Source organism: Polypterus senegalus, chromosome 16 (genome assembly GCF_016835505.1).
Source record: "Polypterus senegalus isolate Bchr_013 chromosome 16, ASM1683550v1, whole genome shotgun sequence".
NCBI classification, from domain to species: Eukaryota; Metazoa; Chordata; class Cladistia; order Polypteriformes; family Polypteridae; genus Polypterus; species Polypterus senegalus.
Window position 1 is genome coordinate 16,222,490 of NC_053169.1, and position 24,557 is coordinate 16,247,046.

The window sequence follows — 24,557 nt, forward strand, 5'->3', positions numbered from 1 at the left end:
GTGTACTCCCTGGAGAATGCCAATTGAGTTGCACAGTGATTAGCTGTGAGCACAAGTCCCACTACAGGGCATTAGGCCGTCATGCCACCCTCATGGAGTCTGTTTCTGACAGTTTGATCAGAAACATGCAGACCAGTAGCCAGCTGAAGGTAATTTTGTAGGGCTCTGGCAGTGCTCCTCCTGTTCCTCCTCACTCAAAGGAGCAGATACCGATCCTGCACTGGGTTGATGAACTTGTACAGCCCTGTTAACCTCTCTTTGTGCAATGGCCCATCTCCTGGTGTCTCCTCCATGCTGTTGAGACTGTGCTGGGAGACACAGCAAACCTTCCTATGATGGCATGTATGGATGTGCCATCCTAAAGGAGCTGAACTCCCTGCATAATCTGAATCAGCTGCAGGTACCACCTCATGCTACCAGTAGTGACAAGGACACTAGCAAAATGAACAACTAGAGAAGAGTCAGTCAGGATGTTTAAGGAGAGAGCAATTGCCTATGGCCACCAACAACAAAACCATCCCCTTTTTCGGGGTTGTCTTGCTCTTGCCTCTCCAGTGCACCTGTTGTCATGCCCCCTTACAACTTGTAGGTAGAAACTTTCTCTGAATCTGCAGGTGAGATTGCCATTGGCACTGTACCATTTTTCAGGAGGGAGAAAAGCTGCTGTACAATATAGGTTTTATTTTAATAATCCTGTATGCCTTTCTAAAGGCACCTAGTCCTCTTTAATAAAACCCCTGTGTGCGTCCAGGTGTCCATGTGTGTGTCTTCTGGTGAAGTGCGCATGCGCGGGGCCACAAGGCACGTGTTCAGTCTCTTCCTGCGCATTCCCTGTCTGTGCAGAGAGAGAAACACACACAGACTCGTGCGCGAGACAGACACACACACACACAGACGCGTGCGCGAGACAGACACACGCACACACACACACACACACACAGGCGCGTGCGAGACAGACAGACAGACAGACAGACACACAGGCGCGCGCGAGACAGACAGACAGACAGACACACACACACACACACACACACACAGACAGACAGACAGACACACACACACACAGACACACACACACACGAGACAGACACATACACACACAGGCGCGATGATCCAAAGAAAGCTTCATAATGAAATAGTTCCGTGGTTGAAGGTACAGCTTATGTAACCTTTGAATTTATAGTAAGGGATTTTTAGCATAACCTAACATAAAAATGGATGATTATAGTGATAAAAAGATTAGCTTTGTGATTACAAAAGATTACCAGTATTCACAAATTAGTCCATCCAAATGGGACTACCTTCATTAGCTTCTACTTATCATCAAATGATTTACACAAATCAATTCATGTTAATACAACAACTGTCATTTTAGAAATATCTGCAGCTTTTTTCATCCTTGGATGCAGAGTCAGTTTGAACATCTCAGCTAAAATTTCATATTGTCTGTTCAACATTTTGTATTAATAATATATTTTAATTAATATGATTAAAATTGTACAGTTGGAAACTTTGTGTGATTTATCCCTTTTAAGAGGATGCCTTCATGATTGGTCACTTTCTCCCAGTTTTGTTTGATCTATCTCTGAAGCCATTGACAATCATATGTCACCCGAGTATCTTAATTTACTCCACTTAACCTGTTGTAATCTTAGGTTTCAAAGTTGTAGTGGCCATTTTTGTACCTTTTGTATATGTGTAATTTGTTTTTTCACATTCTGAATTATTGTATAATTATTTTGGGGACCTCTTTTTTTGTTTGTTTTTTTTTTTTGATAGTCACCCCCATTTCCTAACTGTGTTTGCATGGCCATGACCATATTATTTATGCCATACTCATTGCCAGTCATGACATATTGTCCCTGCCATTACTGTCCCACCTATGTAAGATGGCAATGCACAGCTTCTGGTATACAAGTTTTGGATCTACTTAATTATTCCTTTTCTGTTCTGCAATTCTGAGCAGACCATAACAACATCCATTGTGTATGTATGTATCTCTATTGTGTGATATAGATGTTGATATATAAAGTCTACCAATACTAATTTTTGTGAACTAGATATATTTTCCTTGCAAGATATAGTGCCGGCAGCTGTAGTAAAATAAATTATTTTAAACATTGTTCTGTTGTAAAAAACACCTCGGAAACATTTAAGGCATTTTTTTGTTAAACCAGGAGCTTTACCTCTTAAAATTGGATATTTGGTAAGTTCTAAGGTTGGACTGGTGTTCCTTGGATGCAGTTGTTTGAACCCTGGGGAGAAATGTTTTTAATGAATGTTTTAAGGCACAATCCTGAAAAATAAAGTTTTACTTCAAAAGTAGTGAAATTGCCCTTCAAATAAATTACTGGGCAGTAAATGTCAACAGTCCGGGACATGCTTCTTCACAAAAGTCTGTTCATCAGAATTCATCACTGTTTGTAGAAAGAGTGGTTTCATTTAAAGATTGCCTAAAATATGGGTAGCAGTGAAAGCATTTGTATGAGTTCATTTTAGTTAAAACAGCCCAGAGGTAATAGACTGTGGAACAGTTTTACTTGCATGTTTTATTAATGTGCGTGTTTGAGCATGTTAAAATGTGCTTTCAACAACATTTTGAGCACTACTTAAGTAGTCATCTTCTATGAACTGTGTTTAGACTTACTGAAAACTTCTTTTCAGTATTACTGTATTTTCAAATAATAGAAAAATGTAGCAGAATTCTTCATTATCTTTTTTACATAATAATTTGTGTAGTTGTGCATTATTACAGTCACTTCGTGAAGGCATTTTAAAAAAAAGATGATAATCACTTGTGCTAATATATACTAAAATACATCACTTACTCAGGCTTGAAAATATAAACGTGTAATTAAGAAAGTCCGTTCTACCTCTCTGTTCCTTGAATATGTTTAAGAGCAAAATCGTATTTTATTTGTGACGTAGAACTTTAATGACAAATTAGTAGAATATTACAGTATATCCTTTTTCCTGTCCTTTGTCTGTTTCACTTCTCCCCTCATTAATCTGCTGTGAGAATTTCTATGCCCAAACATTCAGTATAAAGAACGTGATGTTTCAGATGTTTGTAGGTGAAGTTAAACACATGTATCTTATTGTCTTTGTTATCCTGGAGACCATTCTGGGTGTGTAGCTACTTTAAGACAGTATCTAAGGTCACATCTTTTTTCAGATAAGGAAAGGTTTGAATAGTTAGTTGTGGGTTTACATTTAAACCAAAGTCAGTCCATCAGTCAGTCATTTTCCAACCCGCTATATCCTAACACAGTGTCATGAGGGTCTGCCGGAGCCAATCCCAGGCAGCAGAGGGCACAAGGCAGGAACTAATCCCTGGGCAGGGCACCAGCCCAACTCAGGGCAAACGCACACACACACCCACACACTAGGGTCAATTTAGGGTCGCCAATGCACCTAACCTGCATGTCTTTGGACTGAGGGAGGAAACCGGAGCACCCGGAGGAAACCCACACAGACACGGGGAGAGCATGCAAACTCCACGCAGGGAGGACCTGGGAAGCGAACCCTGGTCTCCTAACTGCGAGGCAGCAGCGCTACCTTAAACCGCCCTTAAACCAAAGTTTTATTTAAAATAGTTTGTTTTTTTTGTTAGGGGAGGTAATGAATTTATTTATGCATTGTTATCTCCAACAGCTCTTACTTGATGTAGGAGACATGTATCTGTCATTAGTTTAATTAATTGCAATTGAAATGGGAGAAAATAATTAAAACAGAAAAAAAATCAAGATTCATTTTTAAAGCCTACTTTTAAAAACCCTACTTTTTCATTCTAGAGCATTAGACTTTTTAAATACAGCTTTTAAGCTCATCGGACTGTTTACATTTAAAAGTATAACACATACCATTCTCAAACCAGCTTAATTTAAGCAACACCCCTAGGAACGTAACCCCAAACCCCCCCTGAACCCCCGTTGAAAGATGAGGATTGACTGTACATAACTTGTCTTTTAAAAATATGCCCCCAAAAGGACTAAATAATTATAAACATTATCAAAATAATCTGTATCACCATCTTAAATATATTCATTGTCATCCCTTCACAAGGGTCAAACATGCAGTTTGTAAAAAATATGACTGAGATCATATCAAAAAGTTGAAAAATGCTTTCACTGGAAAAACAATATAAAAAATATAAATTTACTTAATAGCATTATAAATTACAAACATTATAATCTAATATTAAGAAATATACTCAAATTGCAACAGGTTTATTTGGATGATTATGATGAATTTGGCATAAAAACTGAAGTGCTTAAATATCTCTAACAGGGACCAAGAACAATTCTCAGAACTGTAAATGTTATGAGTTGTTTACTTTAGAAATGTATTTCTACTCAAATAAAATTTCCTAATTAAAAGTATATTTTGAAAGATGGGTTTTTATTACACTCGAACTTTTCTATGCGGTAACTTAAAATTTTGAATGTTTTTAGAGTATAGTAAATATTTATTTATTATCAGATTTGCATTGCTAATGGACACTTCCATGTTATGATTCCCATTACCCGACACTGCTCTCAGTTGCCGAGAGGCGCGGGTTTGGACATTGCCATGTCTTTCATCATCAGTGTGACGTCTTAAATGCTGGCAAGACAATTCATTCAGTATCTTTAATTAGGATATAAACAAAATCAAATGTAGTGCAACTTTCTCAGTTGAAGAGCTATTTTTTGATATTACTGATTTCGCTTTGACTTTTTTATTGTGAATAGCAATTATGCTTTGGTGCCAAAGTAGTGTCTTATAGATTTTGACTATGCTTCATTTTCTGGCCCTGTTCTAGCCTTTGGACAGAATAGTAACCAGTGTACTAAATAATGAACTTGGGAGTCCTGCATTCTTATGTTCCAGATTTTCTCAATGTCATATTCTAAGTCTCTATTAACTTCAGTTGAGGTTGGAGGAACAACACGCATGAATAAACTGGTTTGAAATGCAAAGTTTTAGATGCACTTTGAAATGGTTGGGTAAAGTAAGTTTGTGTTTTGTTTCAGCCAGGTTTCCCGCAGCTGGGGTTCAGATGCAATTTTTATTTCCTTTATGTTAAATTTTAATTCTTTTGTTAATGTTAAGATTGTTGGTCATTTAGTATCTATGTGTCTATTTATTTACTGTTATGTTCTGTATGTCTTGTAGGTGTTAAACCAGATGCTGCGGCCACCTGCCCATCACCTCAAGTGACTCTCCTCAGCCCTATAAAGGCTGAGGGCAGTCCACAGTTCATTGAATGTTTGAGGTGCTTAGGGAGTTCTCTTGTGTCCATTGCTCTTTAGATAATTTTTTTAATCACTAGATTTTTTTGATGTGTATTTTTTGTATTACGACAATACTTTAGACTCTTGTTCTGGGACATTGTTTACCATGCATTGCCTTTATTGATTGATGCAGAGCCTTGGCTATTGGTCACTAAAACATACAACTGAATTAAGTATAAAGATATGTGTAAAACAGTGTATTGTGTTGGATTCTATTAGTTAAAGATTCAGTCACTACTCATACTATATCTTTGAGCCCAAAAGATACATGTGTCTTCATTGAACAGTCTTTAATGAAAACAAAAACCTTCCAGTAACCATATAAAGTATAAAACAGTTACAGAATGTGTATACCTACTGTTTGCACAGAACCTTTGCTATTGAGTATTTCAGTCTGCATATTAAGGGAAATTTAAACTGAATCAAGTCTGCTTTGGTTCAGTTATTTTTTAAAATGTACTTTAATATATATACTGTAAATTATTATTTTAGTAGGGTTAGAAAAGAAGGGAAGGCTGTTCACTAGAATGCACAATCTGCAAGCCCAAGTTCCAGCTGTTTTGGAATAACTCATGGTTTCATAATATCATTCTATAAATATGGAAAAGTATGATTCTTATATTATTGCATATTTCATCTGTTTTTTTTTCTTTCTAAAACAACTTAAATCTTGCTATATTGATGTCATAATTCAGAATTGTTTCAGACACGCATTTCAGAACATTTAACAACAGCTTCAGTATTCATAAAATTAACAACATATATAATACTATAATCTATATGTTTAGGAACCATTGGTGATTTAAAGCATACCTTGATGGGCTTGTGGTTTTGGCTTGACTAGCATCATGCTGTGTAGGAAATAGAAAGGTCATGTGATGTCATTGCCATTTCTGGATCTATAAAGGGAAAGACTGCATGAGTGAGAAATTAAAGCTACTGAGTTGACTATATATGTATATGCTGTGAGCTGTGTGTGAAGTTAATTTCAGTATAAAAATGAGAAGCAACAAGGCAAAATTTTTTGAATTGCCCCGCTTGCACCAAATTGTAAAAAGTAGTAAAAGTTTAAAGCAAGTCACAAGGTAAAAGGATTGTCAGTAGTGCAGTAATATTACTAAATGTATGTAAGGTATGTATGCATTTTTATTTACAGTCTTTGACAAAAGGAAAAGGAAGGTACATTACATATTTAACAAAAGAATATTGCTGCATTTGACTGTATTTTCTGTGTTTACAAAGCATTTTAATATCATCTTTAGTTATTTTACTTACAGATAAAATGTAGTATTTTAAAGTTTTTTTAAAGGAACTTAAATTACGGAGTAATACAATAAAGCAAAGAGATCACAGATGTTGAGTCAGGAAGAAAGGATGAAATTTAAAAAAAATACTTAAAAATGTCTCATAATAAAGTTTACATTCTCTCTGAGTTGGGTAAAGGTGGAGTGTTGAGTGCTTAATATGGTTTTAACACATTTATTTTCTAAAATATACTTTCTGCTTTGTTTTAATTATGTTTTGCATGTTGTGGTCTAATTTTATACTTAATAAATTTCATTTAAAAAGTGACTGTGAAATTATTTTGTTTTCATAAACAAGTGTTATTTTAAACGTGGGTAGGATTTAAATGGTTCATGTTTGGCAGGACTCCGATATCAAGTACATTTAAATATTTGATGGTGATCAGACAAAAATAACTTAAGCATATTTGTGTTAGGAAAAAGCATGTATATCATTAATTGATAAATAACAAGCACTGCTGGTTTTATATGAAAGTTTATTTTTCAAAAATAAGCCTAGTTTAAGCAGAGAGCACTCATTTCACTTGTCTTCATTTTTTACCAGTAGTACCAGTTGTTCTGTAATTTAACTTTTATAACATCCTGTATTAATGCAATCTATTTCTGTTTTGGTACTTTATAAATCAAGGAGGCCATATTTTCCTACTTATAAATGAGCATACAGATCATACCATTCAACACGCCCTTTGTTCTCCACTATAGCATCTCTTTATATTTTTGTATTTTGAATTTAGCTCCCTTAAATAGAAGCAAAGCACCCGTCTGAAGACAACCGCCTGTTTTCAACATGCAAATGTACATTATTTTAATTTTCCTTAAGCCTGGAGGTTTTAATACCAGTATAACTAAACTTAAGCATGTTTTATTAGATAGATAGATAGATAGAACTTTATTTGTCCCCACGGGGAAAATACATAAATAGTTAGATAAATAATTACCCACACACTTTGGTTTGAACACACACCAGAATGACTATAAAGCAAGAAAATTAAATAGAAAATTAACATCTGACTTGGCTGTCACAGAATCAGTGAGGCATTATGCAGACGTATTGCTGTTGGTATAAAGGAGCCCCAGTAGCGTTTCTTGATATACTTCTACTATGTATCCTCTATTGATTTTTGCATTTTGAAAACAACAAAAAACATTAGAAAGAAGATAAAATCATTAATGAAGTAAATATAACATATATAAAATATCAATAGTATTGGTCGAAACAGATTTTGACATTGGATTATAAATGCATGATGCCTGTTTATTTTTGCCAATAAAACAGCTATTTTTTTAACATTTTTGCAGGTACAGCAGTCAGAGAACCAGTGGAGGATACTGACCCTAGCACTGTAGCTACTGAAATGGTAAAAGCCCAATCTTACTATTTTATTGTTTATGTGCTTAATATTTTACCTCCTTTTTTGCATAAATTCCAAAGATAAATGTCACGGCTGAATTGTTTTGGTATGTTTTAATAAGGGAGATGTTTCTCTTGTTTTTTAAAATAGTAATATTTGTCCAGGTGAAACTAAGTGTATAAAAAATACTTCCCTGAAAATTTGACAATGTACCCTCTTCCACACAATGCAAAACCAATGAAAAATGTAAAAAAAAAATACTTCTACCATATGGAATAGTAATAGGTGAGTGATATTTGACAAAAGTTTGTAATCTGTTCATTACATAAAGTACAAAAAGACACAGTCAAGACAAATAGCTACTTGCAATGAAATGCTGTCATGTCTAGGGTTCATTTCTGCTTTTCCTGTTGTATCTAGTGTCCTCCTCACTGACCTGTCATCGTTTACTGAAAAATTTCTGTTAACAATAGTGAGCACTTCTTCCTGTCTTTGCCTACCTACATGGTGTAAAGTCCATCATCTTAGTAGAATGACTGACCCACTTGACTACTTTTAGTTATTTAACACAGTTGTTCCCTTTTATGTTTTCAGTCTTTCTACCAAGACCTCTAAATGTTTTGCATTTTTTTAATGTTATTAAATTATTTCATATAACACTTTATGAATTAATTGGTGATTTTGTTTTGGTAACCATATACTGTAGTTCAATAATAAATCATTTTTATTATGTTAATGGTTTTCTTAATATTGTAATTGTTAGCAGCATTGGTTTAGTTTAGATTGACTTCTGTATGCCTATTGTTTCCCAGTCTCAGGGGTAATTATAATGGTAAGTATAAGTTATCAACATTTACAAATCTGTTAAAATTCAAGTAAATGGCTAGGACTTTATTTGCACTATGTAACATATTGCTTAAGCACTGTTTTCTTCAAGACATTTGTATCCTTTATTTTTATTTCCATTTTGTACATGTTAAAATGAATGATTTTACCATATTAAGAAGCCAAAAAGTAGTGATGTATGTAGCATATAATAAAGCCATCTATCCATTTTGAATGAACTTAATGTCTATCCTGTAATGTCAAAATTAAGGCAAGAACTAACTTTGGACTTAATAAAGATTCAAACAATACAGCTTTTTCTCAGAGTTGTTATAACATGTCTAGATGTTAATTATTTTTTGTAGTACAGTCATGTGAAAACGTAAGCACACTGAATGACATTTTTTATTTCCTAAAACATATGGACATATCAAAATTTGAAATTCATTTAAACAGTATCTTGAGATGAGGCGACGTAATTGAAAAACAATAAAAATTTGACTGCTAAATATTTTATTCAATGAAAAATTAACAGATATGCCATTTCCATCTGTGTTAAAAAGTAAGTCCACCACTGGCTCCAATATCTGGAATTGCCCCCTTTGCAAGAACAACCTCAAGTAGACATTTCCTATCACTGTCTACCAGTCTATCATATTGATTGGGAGAAAGTTTTTTCTGCTTCTAAATGCAGCATTCTTTGATATGTGTGATGTTTGAGGGGTGTTTTGGTGTGTACTAAAATCCCCCCACACCATCTCGATGGGATTCAAATCTGAGCCATTGACTTGGCCATTCCAGAACTCTCTCTTTATTTTCTGCCATTCCTTGGAGGGTTTACATGTATGTGTAATGTCATTCTCATGTTGCAAGTTCCACTTTCTGTTGAGCTTCAGTCCATTGACAGATAGTCTTACATTATTCTCAAGCAGTCTCCGGTACAATGAAGAACTGAAAGTGGGTACTATGATTGTTAGCTGCCCAGGCCAAACATAACATTTCCACCACCCTGTTTAACAGTTGGTATCAGGTTCTTCTGGTCAGATGCTGTCTTTATTTTTTTTCAAAACATGTCTTCTGATCATGCTATGGTCAAATAATTCTATCTTGGCCTGGTTCCTCCAGATCCTTTCTAATGGTGTTCTAATCATTTACACCTGATCTGGTTCTCCTGATATTAATTTGAGGTATTTGAGATAGTGATAAAAGGATGGGTGCATTTACTTTTTCCACATATATGCATTTATATTTTATTTAAATTATACAGTGGACTGCAAAATATTAATGTGGCATGATATTTGATATCAACAACAACAACAACAACATTTATTTATATAGCACATTTTCATACAAACAGTAGCTCAAAGTGCTTTACATATTAAAGAATAGAAAAATAAAAGACACAATTATAAAACAAAATAAATCAAACATTAACATCGAATAAGAGTAAGGTTCAATGGCCAGGGGGGACAGAAAAAACAAAAAAACTCCAGACGGCTGGAGAAAAAATAAAATCTGTAGGGATTCCAGACCATGAGACCGCCCAGTGCCCGCTGGGCATTCTACCTAACATAAATGAAACAGTCCTCTTTGGATTTAGGATTCTCACGGAAGGGCTTGATGATGATGATGGTCACGTAGACTTCTGCCTTTTAATCCGTCCATCATTGTTAGAGCATCATGAAGCTTTGAGTAGGTGGTGGTGGCGCAGGCCACCACCACAAAGAAACCGGAAAAAGAAACAGAAAAGAGAGTAGGGGTCAGTACCGATTTTAGAGCCACCATGAATAGTTATTATGAAGAATTGAACATACAGAGTATCAGGATTAAGTTAAATTAAGTTAGATTGAAGTTATAAAAAGGCCATGTTAAAGTAACGTGTTTTCAGCAGTGTTTTAAAGTGCTCTACTGTATCAGCCTGGCGAATTCCTATTGGCAGGCTATTCCAGATTTTAGGTGCATAGCAGCAGAAGGCCGCCTCACCACTTCTTTTAAGTTTAGCTTTTGGAATTCTAAGGAGACACTCATTTGAGGATCTGAGGTTACGATTTGGAATATAAGGTGTCAGACATTCTGATATATAAGATGGGGCGAGATTATTTAAGGCTTTATAAACCATAAGCAGAATTTTAAAGTCAATTCTGAATGACACAGGTAACCAGTATAGTGACATTAAAACTGGAGAAATGTGTTCGGATTTTCTTTTCCTAGTTAGTTAGGATTCTAGCAGCTGCATTCTGCACTAGTTGCAAACGATTTATATCTTTTTTGAGTAGTCCAGAGAGGAGTGCGTTACAGTAATCTAGTCGACTGAAAACAAACGCGTGAACTAATTTCTCAGCATCTTTCAGTGATATAAGCGGTCTAACTTTACTTATGTTTCTTAAGTGAAAAAATGCTGTCCTAATGATCTGATTAATATGTGATTTAAAATTCAGATTACAGTCAACAATCACCCCTAAGCTTTTTACCTCCGTCTTGACTTTTAATCCTAATGTATCCAGTTTATTTCTAATAGCCTCATTGTATCCATTATTGCTGATCACTAAAATTTCAGTTTTCTCTTTATTTAACTTGAGAAAATTACTATTCATCCATTCTGAATATATATATATTCATGTATATATGTTATATATAATTTTATCTAAAGTTACTGTTTAAATGATGATCAGATATTAATATGTTTCCAAATTGAAAAAAAAAACATTTTATGTGGTCTGCTTACTTTTTCACCTGACTGTACATATATAACAATTTTAAACCTTTTGTAATTTAAAAACAGTTTACATTTGACATAAACTATTTGAAATTATTACTGAACTCCTTTTCTTTACCAACCCTAAAGACTTATGTAATAGTACTTCATTTAATCAACAACAACACAAGAATACTAGCAGGCAGTGGTAGAAGCTGAAATCTATTTCTCTGCATTCATAAATCATCATTGTTATACAGCCTATGTGTGATGAAAATATTACAATTTTATTCAAATGTATTTACTATAAGCACAATGCTTGACTCAAATGTGCATCATGACTAAAGGAAATTAACAATAACTGATTACAGTAGAAAATTTTTTGTAATAGATCGGATATATTTATGAGATACATAACAAAAGGATTACTGTACTGGTACATTCTTATAAATTCATTATTGCAGAAAAGTTTTTCAATACTACTGCCTCACTCAGCCACCTTGTAACATTTTGTAAGTAGTTATTAAATCTTATAAGTTCGTATAAGTTTGTAATAAACCCTAGACCTTTTTGAATGTGCCCAGCTGCCCTAGCACCATTATGTTGGTTTGTTACTAGCCAACAGCAAACCATATTTGTTTCACATGCTTTTACCTCCCACCAAGGTAACTTGTAATAATAAGGCACAAAAGGTAAAAATGAACTGTACAAATATTAAAAGAAAAAATATTCCACTTTCAGATATTGCTTTCCCAGACAACAATAAATCCTTTTTTTTTCTTGTGTTATTTATACTTTGCCAGTCCAACCTTTTATATTTTTACAGTTTAATATTTTGTGTTTTTGTTTGAAATGCTCCAGTGCCGGGTCTGAAATACAGCATGTATTCGACTAAACCATATTTCTTTCAATTCTAGTCTTTACCATCAAAGTTCCCAGTTCAAGATACAGGTACACCCAAAGGTAAGCATAATACGTACAATGTTTTTTACATGTGAACTTTGTCTTCCTGCACTTGTAATATTGTCTTTATGAAGTGCCTGAGGATGGTTTGGTGGCACAATGGCCTTATGGCCTTATGGCTCCAGGAGCATGAAACCATGTCTTGGCCTGGTTTCAGATTGTGTTCAAAACACACATTCTTCTAATGTTCACATGATTTTCCTCTGTGTATTCAGTTTTTCCTCTAATATTCAACACATCTGCCTGTTAAGATAATGGGGACCTCAACTGTTGGAGTGTAAGTTAGTGTGACAGTATGGATCTGTGTATGATTGTGCTTTGCAGAGAGTAGTGTTCTATCTACAGTGTACGATTGATTCCTTTCTTGCTGCTAATGCTGCCCATGTAGTTCTAGGTGCTTCGGTATAATAAACAGCACAATATCTCTTTAACACAATTAAAGGTGATTTCCCTGACATTGTCTTTATGATTATAAACTTCGCTTGCCCGTACTGTGTATTTTAATGTTTTGCTAAAGTGTTAACCTTGTCTGAACTTGTTTTGCTTCATGGTAGTGGGACATGGAGCGGGTTACCCTAGAACTTAGAGAAAACTTGTGCAGGTTTAGAAAGAAAGTAAACACTCTAGATAGATTCTCAGGCAAGAATTTTAAGCAATGTTTTTAAAGCTGTGAGTAATTAGTTCTGAGCAGTGTGAGGGTGCAGGCTAGCTCCACGCTACTGATTCCCTCCAGGATCCTCTTGGACCTGCACTGGGCAGTTACCAAGATGCGCTGGGCAAATGAGGACACATACATCCATACATGTGGTTGGTGCAAAACTGACAAAGTGCTTTTATTAAAAACAATTTTAAAATCAAAAGCCAGCAATGCTCAAAGTGCAGTTCTGTCAAATCTTCTATAAATAAATAATCCAATAAAATCCAAGTTGTTAAGCAGAGGTTAAAAATCAAATAAATATATTTCCTTAAAAACAAGGTTAAATCTCCATAGTAAGACGTTTTCTTTTAACACTCACAAGCCCTGGTGGCTCCTTTAAAACCAACGTCTCTTCAGCTTATCCTATTTGAATCTTGCAACACAGCGAGACATCGACCAACATGCACAGACAGCCTTGTGATCCTGCCTGTGTCTCTGCCACCAGTCCCCTGGTGATCCACAGGGTGCCACTGAGCCTCTACTCCCTTTGTGTCTTGCTGCCATCCCTAGCCATTAGTGGGAGTCCTCTGTAGTACTGTGGTTGCTCCTGCTCCCTGGCTGCTCAGCAGGTGCAGCCTTCAGCCCTCTCTTGTGCTCTGGCCACATGTTTCTTCCCCAGGGCTCCATTCCTGTCTGCCTGCTTCCTCCCATTTTGAACCAACTGTCTCCCGCTCCTGCCCTTCTCTCCATCCTTTAACCTCCATGCCTCCTTTCATCTCCCCTCTTTGCCATGCAGTCTCCTCATATACTGCCTCTCTAATTGGGCATAAGTGCTGTGAATATGCCCCATTTGCGGCACCATTCAGACACCTGAATGATCCGCTTGCCTCTGCGTGTGTGTGTGGTGCAGTCAGGCAGCCTCTCAACTAAGTGTGGAGCGGAACACAGTCACTCACACCTGTGCCCAATTGGAGCCTATGCTTTTTGAGACGCAATTATTTATTTAAAATTTACACAGCACCATGGACCACTTATCACAACCACACAGTACTGCACTGTTTAGTTAAGTATATTCCTTTTACTAAGTTTTATTTTATTTTTAATGCAAAGTCTAGCCATTTATTTAAATATTTATGCAGCTAGATACCAGTAGACAAAGAGTCACTAGAAGAGAAGAGAGGACCTGATTTGGCATAAGAGTTACAAAGTTTAAAAGTAAGAATAGTTTTTCATTTGTATTTATTATAGATAAGTAATTAACACTGAGGCAGAAGGAAGCAGAAGCCCTGAGTGAAATTATTTATTATGCTGTATGGTGAAAGTTATTAGTATTAATTCAATTCATTCATGAGCAAATTTACCTCATGAATACATTCAGATATTTCAGATGGAAAACAATTAATTACTTCACAATCAAAAAATGATTCTCAATTTAATCTTCAATTAAGTTTATTAAAGCAAACATCTTTTGTAAATTCAAAAGACACCATAAAGTTACAAGTATAATTACAAGTATAATATGATTTAAACAAAATGCTGAAAAACAGAAAGTAAAATTGTTTGACTGAGTGTTTTTTCATGAAAACTTTTATGTTATTATATGCTTTTTTAAGAAATTAAGCTTTTGTCATGTCCAAATTTTAAAAATTGAAATAAACTGCATTTGTGTAAGTTGAGACCAGGTAGCAACAGAGAATGTAAAAACAGATCTTCATTGCTAGATGACAGTATACCTCTATGCAGGCATATGCAGTGTGTTATTGCAAAGCGAGGGGTAAAAAGGACAGCTACATCAATTGCTGCCTAACAATGAGCAGAAAATGAGAATGGAAGGACTTGATAATAGGCAGACAGGGAGAATGCCTCAACTGTTAATAAAGCGATATGAGCAGACTCAACAGAAAGCCTAACCAGAGTATTGTTTACTAAAATAATGTTTTTTAGCCTTAATTTAAATGCTGAGACCGGTAGGCTTACTGTTTAATGAGGGAGTAGATTTTTCAGCCGTTTGGCAGTGTACAGGTGAAATTTGTGCCTTGTACGGGTTTTTTATTAGTTCAGGTAATTAAAAAAAAAATCTACATCTTACGATCAGAGTGTGTGCTCTCCATTATATGTTATGTTTGGCTTCAAAGCTATTTATATGTTTACTGTGCATATTAAAATATAATTTTCAAACTTGTGTTAACTTAGCTGAAACCTACAGTAAAAAGATTTACAGATTGTAGTTACTTTTCATGTTCCATTTTATTTGCTGGTTTAATTCAAGCTTAGTGTCACAGAACAATTTCAGAAAAGAACTGCCATAAAGCAGGAACCATTTTTGAAGTTACACATAGACCAAATGTTAAGTTTTTAATTAATTTAGCATGTATGTGTTTGCATATGAAAAACAAGAGTATTGCCATGAAATTATAAGTCTGTGCAAACAGCCAGGACTTAAACTCATTATTATGATGTTATAAAGCAATAGTGCTAATCACTGCACCATTATGCCACCTGTAACAGCCTGACAGTATGGCATTACATAGTTCTGCTTGGTGCATATGAATGAAATTACTTGTCTATCATACATTTTATGAAGCTGTGATTAAATGAGCAATGTTTTTTAGGTAAAGAATACAGGTCTCATCTAACTTAACAAATGTTAATTTAAATCATTATTAAATTTCTACTTTTTTTGTGCGCTCAATCAAAATAAAGTCCAAAAACTTTTTATTTGATTTTGTTTACTTTATCTTGTCATTTGTAGAAATAACCCCCACTAAAACAACTTCATTTTTTGAATTTAGTACCAAAAAATTAATTTCATCTCAATAAAACAGTTAATTAATGACGTTAATCAAGGAGTTTGATTTGCTTTTACTGTCACATACACCTGTGTATGAATAAAATGAGTATTTACAAATTATAGTACATCTCCTTAGTGACACTAAATAAATAGAAGAAACAATTGGTCCCAGGATTGAGATGTGAGGGATACCATATCTAATTGTAGGAACAAATGAGGGATCACTGTCTTCAGACTTTTACACCGTGACAGAGTATCATACTGGCAAAGGGGTGCCATAGAGAAAGGGGAAAAAGGCTAGACATGAAACATGATTGGTTTAACCTGTTCAGGAGGAGAAGAGTTCTATCAACATATATTGAAATCAGTGCTAAGAATGGTATGCTTCTGATTAGTATCAACAATCAAAAGATGGTGGTTTCAAGCTTGTATTTATTCCTTTGTTTTCTTTCTTTACTTTTGCAACTGTAGTAACTTAGTAATTTGTAATATTTAAGAATGAGCTGTAATTACTTACTGCATATGTTTTATAGATATTAATGAATGACATTTTCATTTCTCTGCCTCAAGAATACATATTAGGAAGTTGCACTATTGGGTCAATTTCTATTTTTTGGCCCTGAGTGCAATCTATAAATTTGAAACAGATTGACACGGGAAGCCCCATGTGGGCCGATGTTAAGGAATATAAATTAGACATTCCTTCAAAAGGCAAATGCACATTTGTTAAAACTCCCATCTATTAATGCCTATTGTAGACTGGTTAAATTCTTCTCACAATTAAACACTGACATCTGTTGTCCTTAAAACTATAGCTGAGCAATATACGGTAATTATGTACTTAAAGTACTACTAAAAATTTAACAAGCTGAACAGTTTGCTTAAAGGATAAGTTTGGTATTTCTCAAGTCAAAGTATTTATTCACATGAATGGTATACTGTATACTAATTTGCCACAAAAATTGTGTTCTAAAGTGAAGTGTTTTTTATAAATTTAAAATTCCAATTATTGCAGCTTTCAATAGGGTTAAAGTCTACATGGGTCCATAAATGAGTGAAAAAGTTTTAAAACTTACCAAATTTTTCAAGGCAAACATGTTAGTGAGTATTAATTATTACAAGCCATTGCAGAACATAACTTTTGAAAAAAGAGAATTGCAGAAGCAAAACTAGGATAATAAGCAGAATAATACAGGAGTTTGGCAGTGGAGGGCGGGTTAGATTTGTCATAACTCCACCCATGACAGAAGCTATGAGCAGAAAAGCGAACAAGAAATGTACTCTTACCCCAAGAAAAATAGTTCCAAGAATCCATGATAAAATATTATTTCTAGTTTCCTTTCATTATCACAAGGATGCTTCACGAACACAGAAGGCATATTTTTAAAATTAAAACATTTGCTTCTTTGCTAGGTTTTAAGGCTTTTTCATTTACCTATGGACCCATGTAACCTTCACCCCATTGTAAGTTGTAAGAACAAGGTATTTTTAAAATTTATAAAATAACATTTCACTTTAGAACACAATTTTTGTGGAAAATTAATATATGTAATGATGAGAAATAAAAATACCAACCTATCCTATAATTCAATTGTTATCATACTATATGAAGACTGTATAATATGTGGATATTGAATACATCAGATTTACTTGGTTTCTTTCCAAATAAGTATATATTTTTGGCGAATACCTTTTTTTCAATTAAATCATTGTTTATCTATGCTTCAGGGTATGTACCTTTTTAACTGAATGTAAAAGTTGATATAAGGCTATATTTACAAACTCTAATCTTTAGGATATGGCTTTTTGCTGGTTTTCATTCCTGCCAAGATTACAGAGAGGCTATATCCTGATATGAACTCTTTACGTAATTGTATGTTTTTGTCAACTTATGCCAAGGATTTAAGTGTAATTTGAAAAAATAAAATTCTTACTACATGTGTGATTACAAAGTGTTTTATCATTTACATTATTTTGTTAAACATAATCTGTTTTTTTATTTGTTTTTGTTTTTAGCAGACACCTTTGCTATTACAATTGACACAGTGGAAGATAGCCCTGGAAATCTTATGTCTAACAGAATAAGGCAGGTATGTGCAATTAAATGCAATATTTCTACTTTATCTCCGTTATTTTTCACTACCACTGTTCTTTTCCTTTTTAAAATACATAAGAAATGTCTATTTCTGCCATTGATGTTATTCTCATATGTATTCCCATGATAGACATACAGTCAGTCAAATGAATGGAAAAAATAAAGAAAAAAAACAAATTAAAAAAGCAATAATTTTTGAGTATTTAAGTAAATTAAAAATATTTCTAAAAAGCTTAATTCCTTCTATCAACCTTGTATGCTATGCCATTAAACAAATACAGTGTTAGTTAGTAAAACACAAAACACCATGCAATGAAAATAATATTAAATGCAAAAATGCCACAAAAATATATACAGAAGTAGGCACTTTTATATTTTTTTTACAAATTGTTGCACAAAAAAAACAACATTTTAAAGATTTAAAAACACACATTATAATTGTTTTAATGCTGTAATGGTTCTTGGTAGCGTAGCAGGGCTCCTTCACTTCAAATCACATGCCTAAAAGACCGTTTGTTTTTCCTGTGGAAACAATAAACTTCCTAGTCCAATATTCCTAATAGAAAGGAGACACAAACCAGACACTAACCTATAGCGACAGTCTTCCTCTGCATCTGGGACTAACATAAGCTGCTGTGAGTCTGCCTGTGAAGAGGGTTTGTAACTAAGAAAAGTGCAGTCTGGATAGAGAATAAAGACTATCTTAACACTACTGCAGTTACAAGAGTGTAGGTTGTATGCTTTATATAGTATTTTGCCTATAGTTTTATTTACTGTACAGTATTTTATTTAGTACATCTTGCGCTACATATACTTTCAGTTCCTTTCCTCTGTATTTATGTGTGTCTGAACCACTGTTCACCGAAGCTCAGTTTCTGAAACCTGGTCTGGTCTAGTTTTATACTTTCCATCCTTGAAGGTGACTCTCTCGGCATGTACCTTTTCTCTTCCTCATGCATCTCATATTCATACTTCCTCAGATTACTCTGAAGGACTGGACAAACAGACCTTAATGTTTTATACCTGAGTTATACTTGGTATTTTTCATTTAGCATATGATAATCTGAGGAAACGCATGAAAAAAGAGTTTTTAAGCTACTACTTGAGGATTGTTTGGTCATCCTCCAAAGCCTCTGTCAAATGTACATCAAAGATCCAGACTATGGTCTCAATGGTTCATGTGAGTGGCGTGAAACACAGACTAGCCCTTCTCATTAATCCTTGTGTCTCTTTTTTGAGTCGTCTTCTTCTTCTTTCATCTGCTCCCATTGGGGTCGCCACAGCGGATCATCTTCTTCCATATCTTTCTGTCCTCTGCATCTTGTTCTGTTACACCCATCACCTGCATGTCCTCTCTCACCACATCCATAAACCTTCTCTTAGGCCTTCCTCTTTTTCCCTTTCCTGGCAGCTCCATCCTTCTCCCATTATATTCAGCATCTTTCTTCTGCACATGTCCAAACCAGCCCAATCTCGCCTCTGTGACTTTGTCTCCCAAACATCCAGCTTGAGCTGATTCTCTAATGTACTCATTTCTAATCCTATCCATCCTTGTCATACCAAATGTAAATCTTAGCATCTTTAACTCTGCTACCTCCAGTTCTGTCTTCTCCTTTCTGGTTAGTGCCACCGTCTCCAACCCATATAACATAGCTGGTCCCACTACCGTCCTGTAGACCTTCTCTTTCACTCTTGCTGATTTCCGTCTGTCACAAATCACTCTTGACTCTGTTTTTCACCTCTCTTCCACAATCCCCATTACTCTGTACTGTTGACCCCAAGTATTTAAACTCATCCACCTTCGCCAACTCTACCCCTTGCATCCTCAACATTCCACTGACCTCCTTCTCATTTACACACATGTATTCTGTCTTGTTCCTACTGACCTTCATTCCTCTCCTCTCTAAAGTATATCTCCAGGGTCTCCTCAACCAGCTCCCTATTATCGCTACAGATCACAATGTCATCAGCAAGCATCATAGTCCACGGGGACTTCTGTTTAATCTTCTCTGTCAACCTGTCCATCACCATTGCAAATAAGAAAGGGCTTAGAGTCGATCCCTGATGTAATCCCAAGTCCACCCTGAATGCATGCGTCACTCCTACCGCAGACCTCACCACAGTCACACTTCCCTCGTACATATTCTGCTCATCTCTTACATACTTCTCTTACCGACGTCCTCATACACTACCACAACTCCTCTCGAGGCACCTTTTCAATATGCTTTCTCCAGGTCCACAAAGACGCAATGCAGCTCCTTTTGGCCTTCTCTATACTTCTCCATTAACACCCTCAGAGCAAACATTGCATCTGTGGTGTTCTCTTTTTTGAGTACTCCAGGGAAAATTAATAATTTGGAAATGTGAAAAAAAACCACACTAAGCACACAATTTAAGTCAGAACAACTCACTTAGATTTTTGTTGTGAGCTTTCAAATCATGATTTTATAGTGTGATTTTTATTAATGTGATTCAATTTGCTAATTAGGTCAAAAAAGTTATTGGACTTTTGACTCGTATGTGGTACATTTACTTTAGTAACTAAAACGTGGGCTGCACGGTGGTGCAGTGGTAGCACTGCTGCCTCGCAGTAAGGAGACCCGGGTTCACTTCCGAAGTCCTCCCTGTGTGGAGTTTGCATGTTCTCCCAGTGTCTGCATGGGTTTCCTCCGGGTGCTCCGGCTTCCTCCCACAGTCCAAAGACATGCAGGTTAGGTGCATTGGCAATCCTAAATTGTCCCTAGTGTGTGCTTGGTGTGTGTGTGAGCCCTGTGGTGGGCTGGCACCCTGCCTTGGTTTGTTCCTGCCTTGCACCCTGTGTTGGCTGGGATTGACTCCAGCAGACCCCCGTGACCCTGTGTTAGGATGTAGCAGGTTGGATAATGACTAACTGACTGTGTTTAAAATTGAATTCAGTTTACAAGAAATCTTATGTTGATTTATGATGGCTAATCATCCCATATGCAAAATCAGTTCTAGGTATCAGTTGTATTATGAATACAGTGCAATATGGAACTTTACTAATCATCTACTTTTATTTACTGGCCAATTAAGAAGTCACAGCTCTCTTTAAAAAATTAAGGACTGCAATATTCAAAGCTATGATTTTAACTTGAATGAAATAGTTTCCATTATTAAGGAAAGGCTTTGTTTATTTTGTTTCACATCAAGTTCATTTTAATGCTACTGTGTAATGGTGTAAATTTAAATTGTGTAATTTTAAACGATATAGTACAACAAAATTCTGCCTCTGAGAGTCCAGTAGTAGTAATTGTTTGAGCATTATAAACCAAATCAAGCCTTACAGAAAGATTCTACACACTTAGTGGATATGACAGTGATGATGGAAAAAATTAGACTTCTCTATTAACCACCCACACTACTGGATAATCTAAGTTTTAAAAATGAAATGAATAAAGGGCTGTAAAAGAACTCAGTAAAAATTAACTGTAGTAGTTTTTTCAACATTTATTGTATAAATTTGTATTTTAACTGTTTTACACATTAACTAAATTATATACTGTATTTTTAACTGAATAATTGATTCTGATTATGTATTAATACAAACAGTATAGCTTTAGATTTTCATTACGTATGTGTTTTTAATTTAGTCATTTCGTGAAAAATAAGTAAAAAAATGATAAATTACACTGGAAATATTAAATGTTCAATATTTACTTTGTTATATTCAAGAAACCTTTGCTTATTATGTTTTTTATCATTGCAGCCTGAAGATAACAGTGATATCTATAAATCCCCTTTATCAACAGACGGTAAATATTTTGTTATCATTTAAAAGCTGCCAGAACTTTAAGTTGTACAACAGCACCTGGTATTTTTCATAATGCTTTTAGTGTGATCCAAACTTATTGAGCAACATTTTTTACATGAAGTTACACAAACATACAAAACAATCCTTACTTAAATACATCTGTTTTTTTCCCTGTGCTTGACAAAACTGCATATGTTAAACTTCTTCAGCAAAAAGTATTCCAATGCATGCCAAAGATATTGATTCCATAAAATTAAGACGGACCTGAGAAAGGTTCCATAATCTATTTAACCCATTATTTATGTAATGTGACATCAGAAAAATGTAAAGCTTTTATAACCAATTAAATGTAAATCATTATTCGATTTTTATCTCATAGTTTTAATAAAAGCCTTTTCAATGTTTAGAGAGAACCTGTGAGAACTGCACCTGTTCTATGTCTTCTGTTCCTCCGCCAATGATCAGTGACCTAATGAATGATGAAGATCTTCTGTATAAGCTGCGGCTAAAACTGGATACATACCATCCAACTGTCAAAAACTGGAGGAACTTTGCCAGCAAATGGGGAATGACCTATGATGAACTTTGCTTTTTGGAAAACCGTCCACAAAGTCCAACCGTGGAGTTCTTGTTACGGAACAGTGAAAAGACAGTTGATCAGTTGATTGATCTATGCAAATTGTACAGGAGGATTGATGTGCTAAATGTGCTGCAGCACTGGGTAAACAAGGACTGGCCAAAAAGGTGCCTTCCAACCCATTAACTCAGAATGCAGTGAACATTTTAGTAGTTCTTGTTGACTGTTCATTTTCAATTAGGGGTATTTTTTTCCTTATTAAACCTGCCAAAGTTCCAGCTGAAAGAATACCTTTGACTGGTAAGCTGTATTGTGATATTTGTTATTCATATTTTGTTTAATGAATTATGCAGAAACCTAACTAAAGTGAAAGTTGTTTTGCATTCTGTTGATCTATTCCTTTCAGGATGTCAACAAAAATAGTGCAAGTGTGTTTTTCACAGAAACAAATTCTAGATTATATGATTTTTTAATATTCCTAATTTCCTTTTTTGTGAATCTTTCAAGTTGCATTATATTAAAAACATCAGCTGTTTCTCATATTGTTATATAATGATATATTTTGGAGAGCTGAGTTAACTTTGTGAGGTTTCATGGTTTGTGTAACACAATCAAGGCACTTACATAATTCTAAACTGATGATTTATAAGGAAAATATTTACTTTTGCATGGCTTAGTAACTGTGCACAGAATTCAGATATTGTGAGTATCAGAAATGTGGCTGCTATTTATACACTGGTACATAAAATCAATTTCCAATAGCCAAGGTGTTAAACATGATCTGGCCCAGCAGCCAAAAGCTTAACTGGTTGGCTGCTAAGAAACTTAGAGGGTTAGAAGGAAATATAGGAAAGAGAGATGTGTGTGAAAGGACTTCTCAGTTTAAGTAGAGGTTGGACAAACTAGTAGGTTTCCTGCCAAATCTTTAAATGTTTAAGGCAGGATTTACTAATTTTATTCTAATTAAAATGTAGGTATTTTCTTCAAAAGACAGTTGCCCATGCTAAAAAAGTAAATGTACTAATTTAAACATAAATAATTAAAATGATTTATACAGTGCAAGGTTTTACTTTCTTGTTAAAATAATTATATGGTTAATTTAATAAAGTATAATCAATTATTTTGTGCATTTACAGAATCGACTTAAAACAAATTCTAGGATTACAGGGATCCAACAGTTAATATTTGGGTTCAAGAATTATGAAACCTAATGCAATTTTCATTTTATAGACTGATTGAGGACTTTGCTAATTGTGATTGTCCCCAAGGCATTGATGTTTTTATTATTTGGTTGTTTGTATTATTGTGCATTAAGCATCAAGGTTGCATAAACTTTTATATGTACATTCAATGATATGAATAACTGTTCTCAAACTTTTTCTTACAAATGTATATTTATTCCTTGATTGTACTTCACACTCTCCTTATGTAAGAGAGGTACAGTATATGCTATGATTATCTACTATGTGTAGTATAATATAGTGCCTTAATTACATTTTCAGGGTTATGTTAAAGAAGTAAATTTTGTCATAATATGAAGAAAAGCATTCTTGCAGTTTCATTTAGTAAAGGGTGGTCAACTGAATTCTGCAAACATAAAAGAGGTGAGACTTTTTGTTGTATGCTTGTGATAGCAGCTTTTAGAGCTCTTTTATGTCAGAGGCTGCCTGAACAGTTTCAATCAATAAATTTGTCTATTAAACCTTTAACAATTGCACCTTTATATAATACATATATTTATAAAATGTATTCACTTGTTACAAACGTTTTCTCAGTCAGACACTGAAAATAGAATTGAGGGTTCCTGTCACTCTTCCATTTGATTTGTTTGAACTTTACCCTATGCAAATTTTAATGGACAAAGCACAGCTTTGTTGAGTCGGTTAATGTATACTATTATAACTGATTTTCTTATCTTTTAACGTGTGTGAGAATTTTACAACTGTAAAATGTAGACGTCTGATGGTAAAAGCCAAATTAAAAAAAATAATCAGTCACACTAATAAATTGTAAATCAAATAAAGAATTTTCAGCTTTATTACAAAAACTAAAGTGTCATTTTAAAGTAAGCTTTGTGTGTCTTTTTGCAATTGATGCTATGCTTATTTATGAATTTTTGTGCATTGGTATTCGCTTTGTGCATGTGTCTAGGTATGTCTTTCCATTAAAAATACCTGTCATTAATTTAGAAATTCATGTGGCAGAGGAAGGAAACGATACCAGAATCCTGAATTAGTAAACAGTCATGAATCAAATGATTCTGCAGACTTTAG

The 24,557-nt window shown here is 34.6% G+C and overlaps 1 protein-coding gene across 3 annotated transcripts in view; it reads left to right on the forward strand.

Annotated features, from left to right (window-relative positions):
* Positions 1 to 22,526, forward strand: part of edaradd (EDAR-associated death domain) — a 96,911-nt gene extending 74,385 nt beyond the window's left edge. For 2 of the 3 annotated variants that reach the window (XM_039738521.1, XM_039738523.1), the window contains 5 exons: positions 7,877 to 7,935; positions 12,367 to 12,412; positions 17,857 to 17,930; positions 21,663 to 21,708; positions 22,115 to 22,526. In XM_039738521.1, coding sequence (XP_039594455.1) covers positions 7,877 to 7,935; positions 12,367 to 12,412; positions 17,857 to 17,930; positions 21,663 to 21,708; positions 22,115 to 22,470 — 581 coding nt within the window. In that variant the 3' untranslated portion in view covers positions 22,471 to 22,526. The remainder of the gene's footprint in view (positions 1 to 7,876; positions 7,936 to 12,366; positions 12,413 to 17,856; positions 17,931 to 21,662; positions 21,709 to 22,114) is intronic. The other variant, XM_039738522.1, reaches the window with a different exon arrangement.
* The last annotated feature ends 2,031 nt before the right edge of the window (positions 22,527 to 24,557 follow it).